General features: G+C 32.5%; 1 protein-coding gene across 1 annotated transcript in view; it reads right to left on the reverse strand.

Annotated features, from left to right (window-relative positions):
- Window positions 1–5,086: 5,086 nt before the first annotated feature.
- Window positions 5,087–19,096, reverse strand: part of LOC129888314 (oxoglutarate-dependent flavonoid 7-O-demethylase 1-like) — a 48,891-nt gene continuing 34,881 nt past the window's right edge. Inside the window, exon 4 of the mRNA XM_055963316.1 lies at window positions 5,087–5,522. Within this exon, the coding sequence (XP_055819291.1) occupies window positions 5,253–5,522 (270 nt within the window). The 3' untranslated portion in view covers window positions 5,087–5,252. The remainder of the gene's footprint in view (window positions 5,523–19,096) is intronic.

Genomic DNA, 19,096 nt, shown 5'->3' on the forward strand with positions numbered 1-19,096 from the left:
CACCACCACGGTGGCTCACCAAGAGGCTTGGTGCGGACCACGGCCTGTGATGGCCTTCATGGTCATCACCTCGTGTCAAAATATGTATTTCTCTTGAATTTCATCTTTTGATCCTCATTTTTTGATTTTCCAACTTCTGGAGTCATATACATATATAAATTAACCATCCACAAAATTTGGTGTCACATGTACAAACTACTAATTAATAATCTAGATCCGAAAAAATACAAGTATGAATATCTCCGTATCTAGAATAGATTAAGGACATAAAGTAACATGCATGTGATGCCTGCCAAAGCAATTAGCAGCTACCTCATGTACTAAAAAATGTAAGCCTCGGACGTTGATGTGATAAGGAGAGATGTACCGAGTTCATGGCCTACACAAGCATAGAAAAGCAAGGATTAAGTATCAAAACAACAACGGGTTCTCGGCAAACAACCCTAGATGACCCTAAACAAAGTGGTGAGAGCACCCTAAACCCTGACACACAATCCAAACCTCCAAATACTACAAAATACACAGAGATTCAACAACCAGCTCACCGTAACATATACATTAGCAATTAAGAATAAAACACGATAGAAGTACTCAGGGAATGATCAACACCATCTAGTTCTCAACAATACAAATAATGGGGAGAAGGGGAATTTTCAAGTAATGAAGGAGGATTTTCTAGTAGCACTTACAAAAGGAATCAATCACCAGAATAATAGCTCACCCACTTACAAAAGGCTCGGCAAACGTGAAGGCCAACCCACGTAGCCATTTGCGAACGTGACCAAGGCCCTGTGAACATGAAGAAAGCACCATATAGAAGCACAAATAACAACACATCAAAGATCACATTTCTCGGAAAGGACCCATGGAATTCATTCAGAACCTCGTGCATACAAACTGTATATTCTACACTACTAAATTCAACGTTCCGGACTCAATGATACCATCCAAACATGAATTAGATGTCTCCTTCACCGATACCCTTTAAAGCCACTTCTGACTAGCTTTCCCTTAAAAAGACCAAGACGCACTCGAAACCCCTGCAAAATATACTGAATCCCTACCTAGGCCTAAAATCACCTTCTGAATCCAACGAAATTTATAGAACTCCAATTCAAGAGTACAAAATTCGAAAGTTGACTAAAGTCAAATCTTGGCCTTAACTCTCACTAAGATCACAACTCAAGCATTCAAATCACCACAAAACCCTTGGAACTGAAAACGACAACACAGCTAGACCAAATTTTGCATTATAGAGCTGATGGAATTGAGGGAAATCCATTCTGAGACTCGTACCTCTAGATGAAAACTAAAGTCACTCATTTCAACTCAAAAACCTCCAAAACTAAACTTCCAAAAATCTCAACTTTTCAATCCGATTTCAGTTCTAACCTCATAAACTAATCAAATATGACTCGGATCAATTATTGGGAGAGGTAAAATGATAATTTTCCAAGAATTTTCATAAATGACCTTCAAGATCATTACACATATTTATAATTTTATAAAAATAATTAAATAATAATTTTTAAAATAATAATATCAATTTGTGCACTTCCCATAATCGAATATACAAATCCCATATAGTATAGATTATTGAATATTGATACTTGTTTTCAAAATTGAGGTTATTATATATTATAAAAAGAGACAAAAAATATATTTCTTCAGACCAAACCACTCTAAAAGGAGACAAAGAAAGAAGAAAAAAAATGTTTATAATCTAAGAGTACCTTTTTTTCCATAATAAAAATAATAGATAATATGGATATGCATTTATTTATTGATTTATTCATATCAAATATGGGTGAGTTGGATGTTTTATTCATTTTAACCCAATTTATTTTTGGTCCACTCATATCTGACGCGATCTGTTAGTTTGTCACCTCTATCTGAATCCATAAATCTCAAATCCTGGCTTCACCGCTGCCATGGAACACTGCAGTATGGCATGCAGGTCCTAACACTATGGGGTCGTTTGGTGTGAAGGATAAACACCAAATAATCTCGGAATTAAATTATAGTGGCGCTTAAGTTGGTGTTTGGTTGGCAAGTCCGGAATAACTTATTTTGGAATTAATAAATAGTATCGGGATAAGTAATCCCTCCTCTTAGGTGGTATACTAATCCTGGGATAACTTATCCCGGGATAAAATAGGTAAGTGGAAAATATATCCCTTTAAATATTTTTTATACCCCACTTTTCACATTCATATATATTTACATTATTATCCTGGGATAAAATAGGTAAATAGAAAATATATCCCTTTAAATATTTTTTATACCTCACTTTTCACATTCATATATATTTACATTAGTTTTAATACAATATATAACAACATTCCCTACTTATTTTTATGATAATTGTTTCTATTTTTTCTATTAAAAAATTACACTATATAATATAATTTTTATTTCTAATTTGTTTGACTAATTCTTATGTTTTTTTATATTTTGATTTCTCATAAATCCTTTTTTACTTTAACAAACTTAAAATAAAAATTTTATTTTTAAACTAAATAAGAAGAGAGTTTTATTTTTAAATACATACGGACATCATGGAAATGCACATATAAAATATTTAAGATAAAGAAGATGAAAGTTTTATTTTAAGAATGAATATTGAATAACTAAAGCTTGCAAAGAAAATATAAAATACTAAATAAAGTGAAGGGTATTTTTTTAAAGAAACAACCTATTCTTAAAATTTATGCAATGCATATTATTTTGAATACAACAAACCAAACACTCAATAAAAAATAATCTCACTATAACTTATCCCATCATAACTAATCTCAACATAACTTATTCCATCATAACTTGTATTCAAACCAAACGACCCCTAATAGAAACACAGGCCTCCTCAATAGTAACACAGGCCTCCTCAATAGTGTAGTCGAGTTTCAGCAGATTGATCAGCTCCACTTCTTTCGATATTACCATATCTGGCGGTTTGTTAGTCTTTTTTCATGTGCAACTGATTGGTAGGTTGTGGCTTGTCACAACCGAGTATATTACTCTTAGAAGCTTAAAGAATTTGGGTTATATAAATGTGTGTTGTTAGGAGTATGTATCACTCGATTCGATTTGGTTGTGAAGTTTATATTCAAAATATGCTAAACTGTTATAGAACAATTAAAATATTGACTTATCGGTTATTGATTTATTGATTAATCATCGTTATTTATTCGATTATCGGTTTAACCATTAAAATTTGACACAATAAAAATATTATTAAAAATTACTTCGAAACAATGTGACAAATCAAATTAACCATGCATATGAAATGACATATTGCATCTTGGGCAAAATCAAACACTGACACAACGTAGAATAACCAAGAGTTTGAGACAACCAGAAATAAAAGTATGAAACTAAGCCCTAAGTCAATGAATTTATATAGCGAATGGTGTAAATATAGTTTATTAATTTACTACTGGGTTATAAGTAAGCCTGTTGAGAAATAATCTTAAACCGCTAAGAACAGATAATCCAATAATAAAAAAAATTTAAACCACTATCGAAACTGCTAAATCAATAATCCATTAACGATAACTAATAACTTTTTTTTCAATTAGAATTATTGATTTCGATTTGATTTTGAACAGCCCTATGTGTTGCTGGTTGTGCTAACCTTGATGTTTTGCCCTTTCAACAAAACGGTCTTTTGGCATTGCTCGTATATGATTATGTATATCCAGTCTATATATTTCTAGAAATCATGGTGGCCTGAACAGTTCGCATAGCATTACTTGATTCTAGATATCATGGTGACCCCGATGGTCCAGATAAGATTTAGTTTTTGTTCTATATGAATTGTTGAGATTAGTTGAGTTTTTTGTAGGTTATGTTGATAGGGGCCTTGTCAATTGAGAGCTTACTTTTGAGCCGAGATATACTTATTTATTTTCTTAATTTTGTGATTGGTATTATGTTGGTAGTGTAGTTCTCCAGTGATGGTCTGCTCAGAGCCAATTGTGGCATCAGGTGCCAATTGCATTCCTAAGTTGCGGTGTGACACATATTACCCACTCCGGCATATCATAAATACCAAAATCAAACTACGGGGAGAGGTAAAATACTCAAACACTTAAAAATTTTGAAATAAATATGAGGGTTGTTATAATTGTATGTTTTGATAGTTTTATAAATTATGAAATTTTCATCTTTATTAGAAAAGTACAAAATCAAACTTAGGTGATAAGACTTCCTAATTTGAGCACGAATTCCGTTATGGTAATAGAAAACGCCAACGTTCTATTAATGGTCAGCCAGCTTCACATTTCTTTGGTTGATCCTCGTGGCTTTTTGACTATTAAATGCTTAAACAAATAACAATGAATAAAGTGGAAAAAACAATATTTACTATGCTAACGCATTGCATTCTAGAACCATAAAACAACAAGAGAAATAGGGATTTGCATGTGTTTCTTAATCCAATCGATTCCTTGCATCTGTTATGACAATTTAGAAAAAAATTATAAAATTAATTAAATAAAAGAATATATTAAAAGGGTATAATTCATCAAATCATAATTTTTTGTATTATTAATGAGAAAAAGATAAAGATAATTATTATTAAAAAAAATTAAAACAAGAAAGATAAATATAACATCATAAATTACGATGATAGTCATTAGCCTTATGAAGCCGAACGCAGAGGGAGATCATTAGGGTTATGAAATTAAACATGAGAAGAGGGCAATAATATTATGAAGTTTAATATGAAGGATTGTGAAATTATCATATTTTAACATATATCAAAAAAAAATAACTTATATGAAATTGTCCCAGACTTTATTTTTATTTATTTATTGTGAGATTATTATAAATTATTTCATCTTATCAATACAATATTACATCGACTAACCACTAAAAAAAATAAGTTTTAGCTTCAGACAAATTTTATAGTTAAACAATAAAATTTGTTGCTAATTTTATTTAGCAACGAAATTTGTTATGTTTTTTTAGTATGTAGAAAATGCTTTTTTTACATTAAAATATAATATTATTATATGGTTTGGTCAAGCAACCTACATAATATGAAAGTTAATATAAAAAAAAAGCATAAAATCTCCCCCCCTAAACTTGCTTATTTTATATTTTTTGCATGAGAAATACTGATCCTTGTTATATGGGATGACGAAACAACAAATTGAAGATTTTATTGGAGTGATATAACCTTTAACAGCAACTTAATTTACATACAACAGGCTTAACGAATTAAAATCATGCAATTATTGAAACTGCGCTCACGTATTCTCTTCGTCCTCAGTAGTTAATCTCATAGTATCAAGGTATGATTTCCCAACAAGTTGATGACAGAAATATCCCTTGAAGTAATCAGCAACAGTACCAATTTGCTTGAATTTTACAGGATTTTCAAGAGTGATGAGGCTCGATGCTGGACTTAAATTATAGTTCCTTTTTGGTTTAAAAAATGTTGCAATAGATAGTCTCTCCTTGTTTGGATTGAGAACTGGTTGATGTTCAACACCTTTATAAATTCCATTCGTCACTATCTGTAGATGAATTAGTATACTTGACATGAATGAAATTTCAAAACAAAGTGGAAGAATATTTAAACTATAAGTTGAAGCTACAGGTCCAACACAGAACATGAACTCAATTATAACAAAAAAACGTTATTAAGTTAAAGTATTCTATACTTGTTCACTACTTTTACAAGAAGGATCGAATTACATCACCGTTAGTGGATGTGCCTGCCTCTGTCATCATCATGGTGATATTGTGGTTTCACTTACTAATATAAAGGAGAGTTATGTATCTATTGGTGGTGTAATTAATGTTGAGCAATGTTCTTCGGTGATGTGGCACCTCTCTATAACCTCCATTTGTATTTATCTTTTTTCTCCTTTTTAAATTTTTTTTCCTCATTCTTTCATTAATCAATTTGTTTAATATAATTAAATAAATTTCATCATATAATTACTACATCTAATTATTATTTATGAGTTACAAAAAACCTACACCTAATTACATTCTCTACTTAAATAGCATGTCTCTTCACCTTCCTTCTACCTATTTTTTATGGCTTAACCAATCTATAAATAACAACCATCTATGGAGTTGTTGAATGTTCATTTTCTTTTTCTTCTTTTTTTATCAATAGTATATTTTTTTTCTTCTTTTTTGATATATTTTCTTCTTCTTTTTTTCATAGATCATGTATTTAATCATCAAAAGAGAGGATGTACAAAAGGTGATGTGATAATATGTTCATCACTTTGATGAAGATCATACATATATTCTTCAAAAAAAATCATGTGTCATAATAGGAAAACACAAGTTCATCAAGATTAAGAACAAAATTTGATGGCAATATAAGATTTATTAAAAAGGATGATCACATTCGTTTGCGTAAAAGTTCATCAAGATGAAGAAGGAAGTTTGATGGTGTTGGAAGATTCATCAAAAAAGACGATTAGATTATTTTGGTAAAATAAAAATTTGAATGATTTACAAAAATGTATATAGATACACTTTTTGTTGCTTCTTTTAGTATTCTCAATTAATTACTTTAAATACAAAATATACTCTATTACAAATTTTTACACTTTATGTATTAAGGAATAAATTTGTAATATAAAATTAATTATGTTGTTGTTAACATAAACTCATTGATGATGTGGCATTATTCTTTGGCCAAAAATTCATCATTTTCATGGCACCTCTCTACCGCTATTGCTCTTTATTTTATTTTTTTGATTTTCTTGTTTTCTGTTATCTTCAAAATATTTGCCGAAAACTATATTAATAACAATAACAATAACAATAACAATAATAATAACAACAATAAAAATAACAATAACAACAACAATAATAATAATAACAACAACAACAATAACGACAGTAATAACAATAATAATAACAACAACAACAATAACGAAAATTGTAAAGAAAAAATGAATAGTTACATAACATAAAGTTTTTTTGTTTCATCACTTTAATTTGTCTTAACAAACATTCATCATTGTCAGTTATAACTTTTTTTGATTAGGACATATGGAAGAAAATAAAATTGATAATTATTTGTCTTAAAGTGCTATTAAAAGTGATAATTAATTACTCTCTTTATTCATTTGTCAAAAAAATTCTTCTCTTCCTTTAAAGTGATTTCTAACGAACAACAACACTAATAAACTCAATGTAATTTCATAATGCGATTTGAAAAGAGGAAAAATGAAAGCAGGTCTTATCTTCTATCTTTGAGAAGATAAAGATGCTATCTTTTCAGAAGAAGATGATGTAGAATCTTACCGTGAAATTATTATTGTATTAATTTATCTCTTTGATTTTTTCCTTCTTCTTCTCTATTTTCATTTATGTACTCTAATAAAGAACTTAAAATATATTTTTTGAATTATTTTAATAGACTTTGATTATATGTGTCTCTTTCTATCAAAAAGTTGTAATGCTATAAATGAAAGAGAGTTTAAGAGATTATTGTTTTCATACATGAATTTTGAAGGGGTTTGAGGGAAAGCTATAGAAAAAGAAGTTGGATATTTTATTTCAGTCTCTTTAGAATGTTCTTTGAATTTTAAGGAGATTGGTGGTGATGATATATCGAAATACAAATAGTTTTGAGAGTTAATGAGGTTTTAGTGAGTTTTGATGGAGTACTTCAATTGTCCATAAATTAATTAAAATGAGATGGCGGACTTGTGAATATTATTAATTTTCAAAGTCAATATTAATCTTCTGTTTTCAAACTTTTGTATTAAGCTACTCATGAAATATATTATTCATCTCTACATTCTTTCTAATTTACAAATATCAATCTCTTTAATTGCATCTTACATAAAAATTTGGGAAATATAAGTGTCACTAACTCATGTTAACAAACAAAAAACTAATTTTACACTAATTTAAACAAGTTGTTCACATTTAACATTTTTTTAGACAAGTTCCCATTTAATGTTCTTCCAATAACAAAAAAGATTACAAAAAAATAATTTTTTAACATTACTATTTGAACTTATTATTATAGCGCGAAGCGCGGATGAATACACTAGTTGACTAATAAGAACCAACAGAATGTGTCATTGCAACAAGAAGTGGCTTAGCTATTGATAAGGTGTCATCAAGTCATAATGTCATTAAGAAAGCTATGCTAGCTTCTTTTCATTTCAAATACATTGGATAAGATAAACAAAAGTAGTGTTAAGTCACATGTACATGGTGGTGACAATATGGTAAAATCTCATTTGGACGGGTTTGGATATATAAACACTGTACAGGCGCGCGGCTCCACTTTGGCTTAAAAGCAAAATTTTAATTAAAGACTTAAAATCTAGATAAACTTCATATGTATTTATTTAAAAATTTGTTATTCTCCCACTTTTTAGATGCAAATTATTTCTTCAACTATGTTTTTTCCAATTATTAGTTTTATGTAAGATTTTACTAATTCAACGTTGAAAATATTCTTTCACTAAAACAATCATCATATGAATTGTTAACATATTTCTATAAGTAATAAATTGATAAATTTTAAATAAAGATAAGCGTTAGAATCATAGAACCTGATTCAAAAAATTGATAACTTGATCTCCACTTTAATATGATTGTTGTAATGCTTCAAAATTTAACAAAATATAAAAAAAGAATTTGAAATTCAGTTTATTTAACACTTTTTGACTATTGATTCAAATTCTTGACAGTGTATTACTCTAACTTATCAAAAGATTGAAGAAGGGGAGTACAAAATGAGTTAAAAAGAATAAAATAATGTGAATGTTAGCCGACAAAATGTCAGAATGCAAAATAATATTTTCTTGATTTCTTCTAATTGAATGGGGTTAAAGAGAATAAAATAATATATTTTTAAAATAATAATAGTATATAGTTAGTAGTACTTTTTATCATAAATATTCAATTTTTTCTATAAAAAAAACTAACATATAATTTATTCTTGCTAAAAATTTGAGGCCCCAAAAATTAACATATATCTCAGGCTAACTCGACAAATATTTCCTTCACTTTTAGTGGGCAAAAGGTGTTACAAATGAGAATCGATGAACCAACATGGAGAAAGAGGAGGGTGATCTATAAAGGTCCATCACATGCCACAAATATTTTTTACTTAGTTGCGAGGTTTAAATTACAGAGTCAAAAATGTGGATTTGGTAGTTGGCAAATTTCAACAATCAAAAAATCACTATTTTTGTCAAATCAAATCTCACCAATAAACCTACCAAAGTTTAAAATATTTATTTTTTTAATGATGTCATTTCTGACACCATAGGGACAAAAAAATTCTATAAATAGAGCACTCTTGCTCATTTGTAAGAACACACCAAGATAGAGAGAAAAATATTATAGAGCAAAGTAAGGTATATCATAGACTATAAAAAATAGTCTGTGAAAAAAATAGAGTGTGAGCGATATTTTAGTAGGGTGGGAAACCTAAAGAGGGTTATTTCTTTTGAGTGTGTTGTGGTCAATCTGAGTATTGTACTCGTGACTATGTAGTGTAAAATTCCTTACTATAGTGACATCAGTTGTTTCTCTTGGACTATGGTTTTTTCCTTATTTAAAAGGGTTTTCATGTGGTTTCATTGTTTTTCCATTTTATTTCCATTATTTTGACCATACATATTTTTTGTGTTTGTTTGCATTTTTCTAACAAACTGGTATTAGAGCGTTGGTTTGCAGTATATATATTTTCGAGAAAATAATAAAGCCAACACAAGTAGAATGGTTACTTTGAATGGTGCTAGTGATGCCATTTGGAAGGGAAAATGGAAGATTTGATGTATGTTAACAATTTTTATCAACTAATATTTACCACTATAAAGCTTGAAAATAAAACAAATAAAGAGTGTAGGTTTGTGGATTTATTAGGCAATGGGTTGACGATAATGTGTTGAACCATACTTCAAGGGAGACACATGCTCGAACCCTATGAGAGCATCTTAAAAGCTTATATGCTTGGAATACTGGAACAATAAAATATTCTTAATAAAGCAAATGTTAAGTTTAAAATATCATGATGATTCTCCAATGGCAGATAACCTAAATAATTTTCAGGGGATCATGAATTAGTTATTTCTATGGGCATTAAATTTGACGAAGAAATTCAAGGCTTACGTCTATTTGGTTCCCTACCAGACTCTTAGAAAATATTTAGAACTTCATTGTCAAATTCTGCTCCGATGGTATGATCTCTATGGATTTTTCCAAGAACACCATGTTGAATAATGAGATGAGAAGAAAATCTCAAAGTTCTTCTTTGTCGTATATCCTGCTCACTGACCCTAGGGGGAGAAACAAGAATCATGGTGCTCAAAATAGAAAACATAACGAAGCAAATACAGAGGCAGACTTAAGGATATTGAATGTTATCATTGTGGTATGAAAGGATATACAAAAATTATTTGCCGAAAGTTGAAGAAGGAGAACAAAGATAAAGAAGAAAATAAAAAAGATGGCAGTGAAAATTGTCTAGCCACCGTCACCACCGAAGATCTTATTACAGTCCTTGATGCGGATTTGATAAATATTACTTGTGATGAGTCAAGTTAGTTTGTGGACATTGGTGTCGCATCTCATGTGACATCAAGAAAGAAATATTTCTCTTCCTATACTCCTGGTGACTTTGAAACCCTGACTATGGGTAATGAGACTGTATCTAGGGTGGTTGATATTGGTATAATTTGTTCTAGATGATGAAATATATGTTAGTACCAATGCTGGAGGAAATGGAAACTCATTAAGGATTCCTTGGTTGTGGCTCGTGATAACAAACATCGCGGTCTATACTGGACTACGGCTTCTACTTGTCCTAATATGGTGAATGCAGTTGAGAGAGATATCTCTTCAATGTCATGGCGCAAGAGGCTTAGTCGCATCAGTAACAAAGTACTTAATATTCTAGCCAAGAAGAAATTATTTCAGATTTTCAAAGTGCTAAATTAAAAAAGTGTGAGTACTGCTTGACTGAAAAACAAAATAGAGTTTCTTTAAGTTTAACCCTCCTTCAAAAAAGAGAGAGTTGCTTGAGTTGGTGAACTCTGATTTATGTGGTTCAATAAAGACTAGGACTCTAGGTGGTGCACTCTACTTTTTCACTTTCATTGATGATTGCTCAAGAAAATTTTGGGTCTAGACTAAAGACTAAATGTTAGGTGTGTTTAAGCAATTTCAAGCTTCATTTGAAAGAAAAACTTAAATTTATTCGTACTGATAACAATGGTGAATATTGTGGACTATTTGACGAATACTGAAAGCATCAAGGTATAAACACCAGAAGACTCCTCCTAAGACCCCTCAGCTTAATGATTTGATTGAGAGGATGAACATGACTTTGATATAAAGATTAGATGTGTGCTTTCTGAAGAAAAATTGTCAAACTCATTTTGGGGTGAGGCCTTATTGATCGTTGCACATATTATTAACTTATCTCATGGTGTTACTTTGTAAAGTGATATTCCAAATAAAACTTGGTATGACATGTATGTGTCTTATGACCATTTGAAAGTATTTGATTGCAAAGTTTTTGTATATGTATCGAAAGATGAGAGGTCAAAGTTAGATGCCAAGACAACGCAGTACATCTTCATTGGTTATGTCCTTGATGAATTTGGTTACAAGTTATATGATCCAATTGGCAAGAAGCTTGTGAGAAGCCGCGATATCGTCTTCCTAGAGTCAAACCATTGAAGATATTGACAAAGCAGAGAAGCTAGAATCTTCAAATTTTGATGATGCAGTTCATCTTGATCAAGTTTCTCATATAAGTGTACATGATGTTGGTGGCTTGATGATCATGATGATGTCCATAATCATGTCCCGGATCAACATATTGATGTTGATGATAATAATGTTGTTGTTATTGATGATGATCCTACTCATGAAGTTGTGAATGAATAAAATACTCCTCTTAGGAGGTCCACAAGACAATGTATTTCTTCTACTTGTTATTCACCTAATGAGTATGTGCTATTCACTGATGGGGGTGAGCCTGAATGTTATGAGGATGCCGTGGAAGATGAGCACAAGCATCAATGGATTGAAGTCATACAAAATGAGATGAAATCTCTATATAAGAACCACACTTATAAGTTAGTAAAATTGTCTAAGGGCATGAGATCTTTGAATAACAAGTAGGTGTTCAAAGTTAAAGTTGAAGAACACAGCTTGAAGCCCATATACAAATCTAGATTGGTTGTTAAGGGATTTGATCTAATAAATGGTATTAACTTAGATGAAATATTTTCTCCTGTCATAAAAATGTCTTCTATTCATACAGTTCTTGATTTGGCTATTAGTTTTCATCTAGAGATTGAACAGATGGATGTAAAGACGGTTTTTCTTCATGGTGACCTATAAGAGGAGATTTATATGGAACAATGCGCTCTCCATAATAATTATGACCCATACCCTTCGGAAACAGCCGTCCTACATTGGTAGGAGTCAGGTCTGCGTACACTCTACCCTCCCCAGACCCCACGATGTGGGATTGCACTGGGTTGTTGTTGTTGTTGTACCCTTAGGCAATTTAGCTCTTAATACAGAATCATTCAAGTTAGGTTTTTTTGTTATTGGGATAGGTGAATTCTCATGGATCTATCCTCTTAGGAAATTGGACATGATAATTTTTAATCATCCAGATCGAGCAATAATAGCATGGCACTTCAAATTCGATATGAGAAATTTTTGTATTGTTTTTTTAAAAACATTAGATTCTGTATCGAGAGAGTAATATAAGATAAAGGGTGTTTTCAATTTTCTCTTATCTATTGGGAGTACTGTTCAGCGTCACAAACTTGTAAATAGATACTAAATGTCAAGCAAAGTTATCTCAACTCTAATAAATACTTGTATAAAATGAATTGAAAAAGAATTACGTTAATAGAGTAAGTTTTTCTTTAAGTTGTGCCATTAACAGGAAACTAGGGCAGCGATGCGAACACTTGTGAGTGCATTAAGTAAATTAAATAGATACTCATTGATCTGAATTGTCCAGGATCGATCCGTGGCCTTGGAAGTCATTTGCACCATCACAATCTTCAAATAAAGTATTTTCTATGGTAGCACCATGAATGGCGCATAGCAAAGCAGCGCCCAATACACCGGTAACTTCCATCATATGAAAGGGGTTCAAGTCGTATCTAGTGTGATAAAAAGCGCTCTTAGTTCAGTTCAGTAGAACGTGGGTCTCCAAAACCTGATGTTGTAGGTTCAAATCCTACAAAGCATGCTTTTTTTCTTCTTAGATAGAATTAGAATGAAATACATACAATGTTGATTGGTTTGATTATTACTCTAAGTCAATTTTCTTTCATTGAAAGCCCAATCAAATATCTATTTGTGGTGACAGAAATCCCTCCCTACAACTCATGAATAAAGAATTCTCACAACAACAAGGTCTACTCGATACGAATTCAAGGGAAGGTCAACCTATGATTGATAGGCCATTCCCTTCCTATCCATCTCTTGATCCCTCATTCCACTAATCCGTTGTTAGTGAATCATTCAAGGCATAGTCTCTCCATTTTTTTGTCTTATTAGCATTGGTGTTCATCAATGATGAAAGCTAGGCTTCAAAGTAAATGGTAAAAAATATTGTGTGCAAACTCAAAAGAGTCTCTATGGACTAAAGCAAACTTCTAGATAGTGTTACAAGAAGTTTGAATCTGTTATGGGAGAGCAAGGCTATAAGAAGACTTCCTAAGATCATTCTGTGTTTGTACATAAATTTTCTGATAATGATTTTATCATCCCTTTACTATATGTGGATGATATGTTGATTGTGGATAGGAATACTTTCAAATTTGACGAGTTGAAGAAAGAGTTATGTAAGTCTTTTCCTATGAAAGACTTGGGTCATGACAAACAAATTTTGGACATGAGAATTATTCGTCTCAGAGATGAAAAAAGATTTATTTGTCACAAAAAAAGTACATTGAACCCTGTACTGAAGCACTTCAACATGAAGAATGTTAATCTTGTTAGCACACCTCTTACTGGTCATATGAAGTTGAGCAAGAAAATATGTCCTACAACTAGGGAGGAAAAAGAGAGCATGACAAAAGTTTCATATTCCTCTGTCATCGGAAGTTTAATGTACACAATGGTATGCATTAGACCTGATATTGCTCATGCAGTTGGTGTTGTCAATAGGTTTCTCGATAATCTAGACAAAGAGCATTGGAAAGTTATAAAGTGGATACTCAACTATCTAAAAGGAAGCACAGATGGATGCTTATGTTTTAGAGGATTAAATCTAATCTTGAAGGGCTATGCAGATGTTGATATGGAAGGTGACTTGGATAATAGAAAATCCACTACTAGATATTTTTTTACTTTTGTAGGGGGAGCTATATCAAAGTAGTCGAAGTTGTCGAAGTGTGTTGCACTGTCTACAATTGAAGTTGAGTATATTGCGGCTACTGAAGCTAGCAAGGAAATGATATGGCGCAAATAATTTCTTCAAGAACTTGACTTGCATCAGAAGGAGTATGTCGTCTATTGTGATAGTCAAAATTCAATGGACTTGAGCAAGAACTCCATTTACCATTAAAGGATGAAACACATAGATGTGAGATATCATTGGATACGAGAAAAGATAAAAGACGAATCTATACAGGTTGAAAAGATCTCTCTAAATGAGAATGTTGCAGATATGCTGACCAAAGTGGTAATAAAGGACAAGTTCGAATTGTGCAAAGAACTTTTTGGCATGAGCTCTCTTTGATAAGATGAAGATACCTCTTTCTGGTGCATGAGAATAGAGGGAGAGATTTATAAAAGTGCATCCCATGCCATAAATATTTTTTACTTAGTTGCAAGGTTTAAATTAGAGATCAAAAATGTGAATTTTGTAGTTGAAAAATTTTAACAACCAAAAGATCACCATTTTAATCAAATCAAATCTCACCAAAGTTTGAAATATTTATTATTTTAATAATGACATCATAGGGATAAATTTTTTTTATAAATAGAGAACTCATGCTCGTTTGTAAGAACATACCAAGATAGAAAGAAAAAATATTAGAGAGCAAAATGAGATATACTGACTATAAGAAAATAGTATATAAAAAAATACAGTGTGAGCTATATTTTAGTAAGGTGAAAAATCAAAAGAAGGTTATTTCTTTTGAGTGTGTTGTGGTCATTTTGAGTATTGTACTCGTGAAAATCTAGTGTAAAATTTCTTACTATAGTGACATCAGTTGTTTCTCTTGGCCCGTGGTTTTTTTCTTAATTAAAAGGGTTTCCACGTAAAAATCTTGGTATCATTGTTTTCCCATTCTATTTTTATTATTTGGACCATACATATTTTTTTGTATTTGTTTGGATTTTTCCAACATGATCATGTCACATATTCCACTATACATAACAAATTGAGCCCAAAACAACAATTTGTGTGCCTAAGGATAGTGGCATTGTTAATGCTTCAACTCCATTAATCCTGGGTTATAATGACCCTAAAGGTCATTTTTGGAATTTTCAATAAAATTACCATTTTACCCCTCCTCTCAGTTTTCCCGAGTTATTTTTGTTTGGGTTTGAAAATTAGTTTTTGCAAATCTTGTGAAAAGTTGAGGTTTTGCTTTAGAAATAAGTTCTAAAGGCTTAAGTAGTCAAAATTTGAGTTTCGTTGTCATTTGGAGTTTCAATTCTTGGAATGAAATTTCATTGATTCCATCATATCTGGAATGCAAAAATTGATCTAGGGGAGTTGTCAAAATCATATTTGGAGTTAAAACAAGGAAATTGGGTTCAAAGTTGGAAATTGAGTTAAAGTTTGATCAAAGTTTAACTTTGGTCAACATTTAAATTTTGGTTGTTTGGATTGGATTTCTGATAGTTCCAATGGTTTCGAAAGGTGATTATAATGCTAGAAATGACTTCGTTATAATTTTTAGAGGTCCCGAGGGTATTTTGAGTATTTTAAGTGCCGAAACTAGTTTAGTTGCGACTTATCAGATTTCGGGTAAAGGATTTCTTAATTTTGAATTTCAATGGTTCTATTGAGTCTGAAACATAGGATTTAGTAGGGTTGCATATCTTATTTGTGTTCATGGAATTCCGATCGAATCCCGATGGTCCATTCAAAGATTTAGCCTTGTGAAACTTGTTGCTGTCAGCTGGTGCCTCTAATTACTCTTCGCGGAGGAGTTTTGTGGCGATCGAGAGGCACCCTTCTTTTGAATCATGATCGTGAGGTCTGGGGAAGTGATTGCGATGAAGCGAGGTACTGACTTTCGCGGTCGCGACGTAAGTGGATCACAGTCGCAAAGGGTTAAAAAGCCCTGAACAATGTCTTTTCCAAAAGACGGGATTAGGGCCAATTTCCTTCATTTTTGACATTCTAAGCTAGGTATAGGCGAATTTAAAGGAGATTTTTCATGGGAAATTATTGGGTAAGTCCTTTTCAACCTACATATTTGATTTCCATTGAAAATGCTTGATTTAAACTTCAAAATTTGGATTTCAAATTGGGGATCTTAGGGAGGTTGCCTAATTCGAATTTCTAACAAAAGTTGGGTTTATAAACTCATTTTAGCTCCATTTTTAAACGATTTTCTCCATTAAATTCCTTATTACTTGGAGAATGTTTTCATCCAAATATAATGAGATTCTGGGTTTGATTTTCGATATGGAATTTTTGACAATTTTGTCCTTTTCACCCAAATTCCTTTATTTTAGTATCAATAGATTCGAAATATGATTGTGAGTCTATATTTGATTAGATTATGATGATTTGGAGTATTGTCGGAGAGAGAAAATAATGATTTTGGATTGTTCATGATTTTTTGGCTAAGGCAAGTGGAATTTTAATGTTGGTTAATTATGTTGAACCTTGTATTTTTCTATGTGAGGGGATTAGGGTGTGTTGGGTCACTAGATTGAATTGAAATATATGAGTTGAAGTGTGATATTGGTTCTTGAATAGGGATTAATCGTCTAAGTGTTGTGGATTTTGGGACATTGATCTATTCTGTGATTTTGGTTTTATGACATCATTATGAATATACATCTTGCTTCACTCATTAATTATGCATATATTGTATATGTGATGGCTGAGAAATTATGTGAGTGAGGCAATGGATACTGGAACCAAGGTTTCTACTGGTCGAGGTGATTTACTCAAGTTTTTTTGGCATCCAAGGTTTCTTTCGATGAATATTATACCCTAGGTCTCTTCCAGCAGATATTGGCAGACCTTTTTCAGCAGATACATGATCTATGTGAGGCTCCATGGATTTCGATCTGAGGTGATCATCGGATATGTATCGTAGGATAGACATACATCACGATATTTGACATTGCATTTACGTCTATTTCATCATGTGATTGACTATGATTTGAGATGTCATGTGTTTGCCTGATTATTGTGGTGAGAACATATTTGTACTTTCTATCTATGGACTGTCTAATGTACGGGTATAATTGTGATGTGAATTATATAGATTGGGTTGTCTGAGGGCAGGTGTGTGCTAGTGAAGGAATGTGGTTAGGATGCCAGGAGTACTCGTATTTCACATTCCTTTACTTACAGTTTAGTTTCAATTTTGTTGAGTACCATATTATTGGTGCTCACCCCTTGCTTCTACATTTATGTAGGATCTGATCCTGGCACCTCCTGCATATAGTACTCCTTTGATCGGTCTGAGCTTCTAGACGTTTGAGAGGTAGAAGCTTATCCCCTTCGGCATACTCTCGTCGTCCATTACTTTATATTTTGTTCTACTTGAGAACTGAGACATATATACTTGTATATTTTTAATTTTTATTGAACTAGTGGTTTGTAAATGTTACACTAAGTCTTAGATAGTATAAAATCGATTTTCCATTTATCCTTACTTATGTCATATTAAACTTTACATTTTTTATTTTATTTTTGCTTATTTAGAATTGTTCAGAATTTTAGGCTGACTCATCTTGGTGGGCTAGGCGAGTGCCATCATAGCCGAATCCGGGTTGTGACAAATTAGTATCAAAGCCACAGGTTCATAGGATTCACATGTGTACAAGCCCAGTCTAGTAGAGCCTTGAGCGGTGCAGAGGCATTCGTTACTTATCTTTGAGGGGCTATAAACACTATTAGGAAATTCTCTTTTTACTTCTTTCAATTTTGTCATGCGTGGATTCTTATATGAGTGCTGAGTTATCGTGTGTTCTTTCGGTGGATGTCTAGGACTCAAGCATCATCTTCTACTAGGAGAGGGGAGCAAGTCCCTGAGGCTGACATTGAGAACCAAACTCAGGATATATGTAGTGGTAGAGCTAGAGACTAAGGTAGGGGCTGGGGCTGAGGAGCGGGACCATCCAGGGATCGTGAGAGGGGAATTTCCCTTGAGCTGGTGACAGAGGCTTGAGAGGAGTAAGTTTCTCCTGAGTATGCGTAGGCACCGCTACTACAGGATACTTTATTGAGGGTGTTGGGCGTGCTAGAACTATGGCATAGACAGGGTGCAGTGGGCACATCTGGTACATCACAGACCCGAGTGAGGGTCCAGGTTCCAGGCATTAGTAGTATTCTAAGGTACAGGGATAGGCGAGACAGCCACTAGTAGTCCCTATAGATGAGGTTTCTCTATCCCGATTAGTCGAGGTTTAGGATGCATCAGTAGCTGCATTAACTGAGGATGAGTATTGTCATTATAAGAAGTTTGAGAAGATGGACCCATCTCTATTCCAGGGTGGGAAGACCAAAGATGCATATGAGTTCTTGACCACTTGTAGGGAGTTTCTTGAGACAGTTGGGTTGGCTAAGTCCCATGGAGTTCGATATATTACTCTTTAGCTTCGTGGTCCAGCTAGAGAGTGTTGGAGGATGTATTTTGGATCTTTACTATTTGGATCCCCTCTAGTGACTTGGGAGTCGTTCATAAGTGCTTTTTATGATCATTTCATCCCTTAGAGTTGAGGGAGGAGAGTCGCCTCATATTTGAGAGCCTAACGCAGGATGGGATGTCTATTTCTGAGTGTGAGGTTTGCTTTTGTCATCTAGATAGATATACCACACCTATCATCCCCGATGAGACCGAGAGGGTTTGCCGTTTTTTTGAGAAATTTGACTTATCCTATCAGTCAATCGGTATTCTGAGTATTTAGA

The sequence above is a fragment of the Solanum dulcamara genome, chromosome 5 (genome assembly GCF_947179165.1).
Source record: "Solanum dulcamara chromosome 5, daSolDulc1.2, whole genome shotgun sequence".
Classification (NCBI taxonomy): domain Eukaryota; kingdom Viridiplantae; phylum Streptophyta; class Magnoliopsida; order Solanales; family Solanaceae; genus Solanum; species Solanum dulcamara.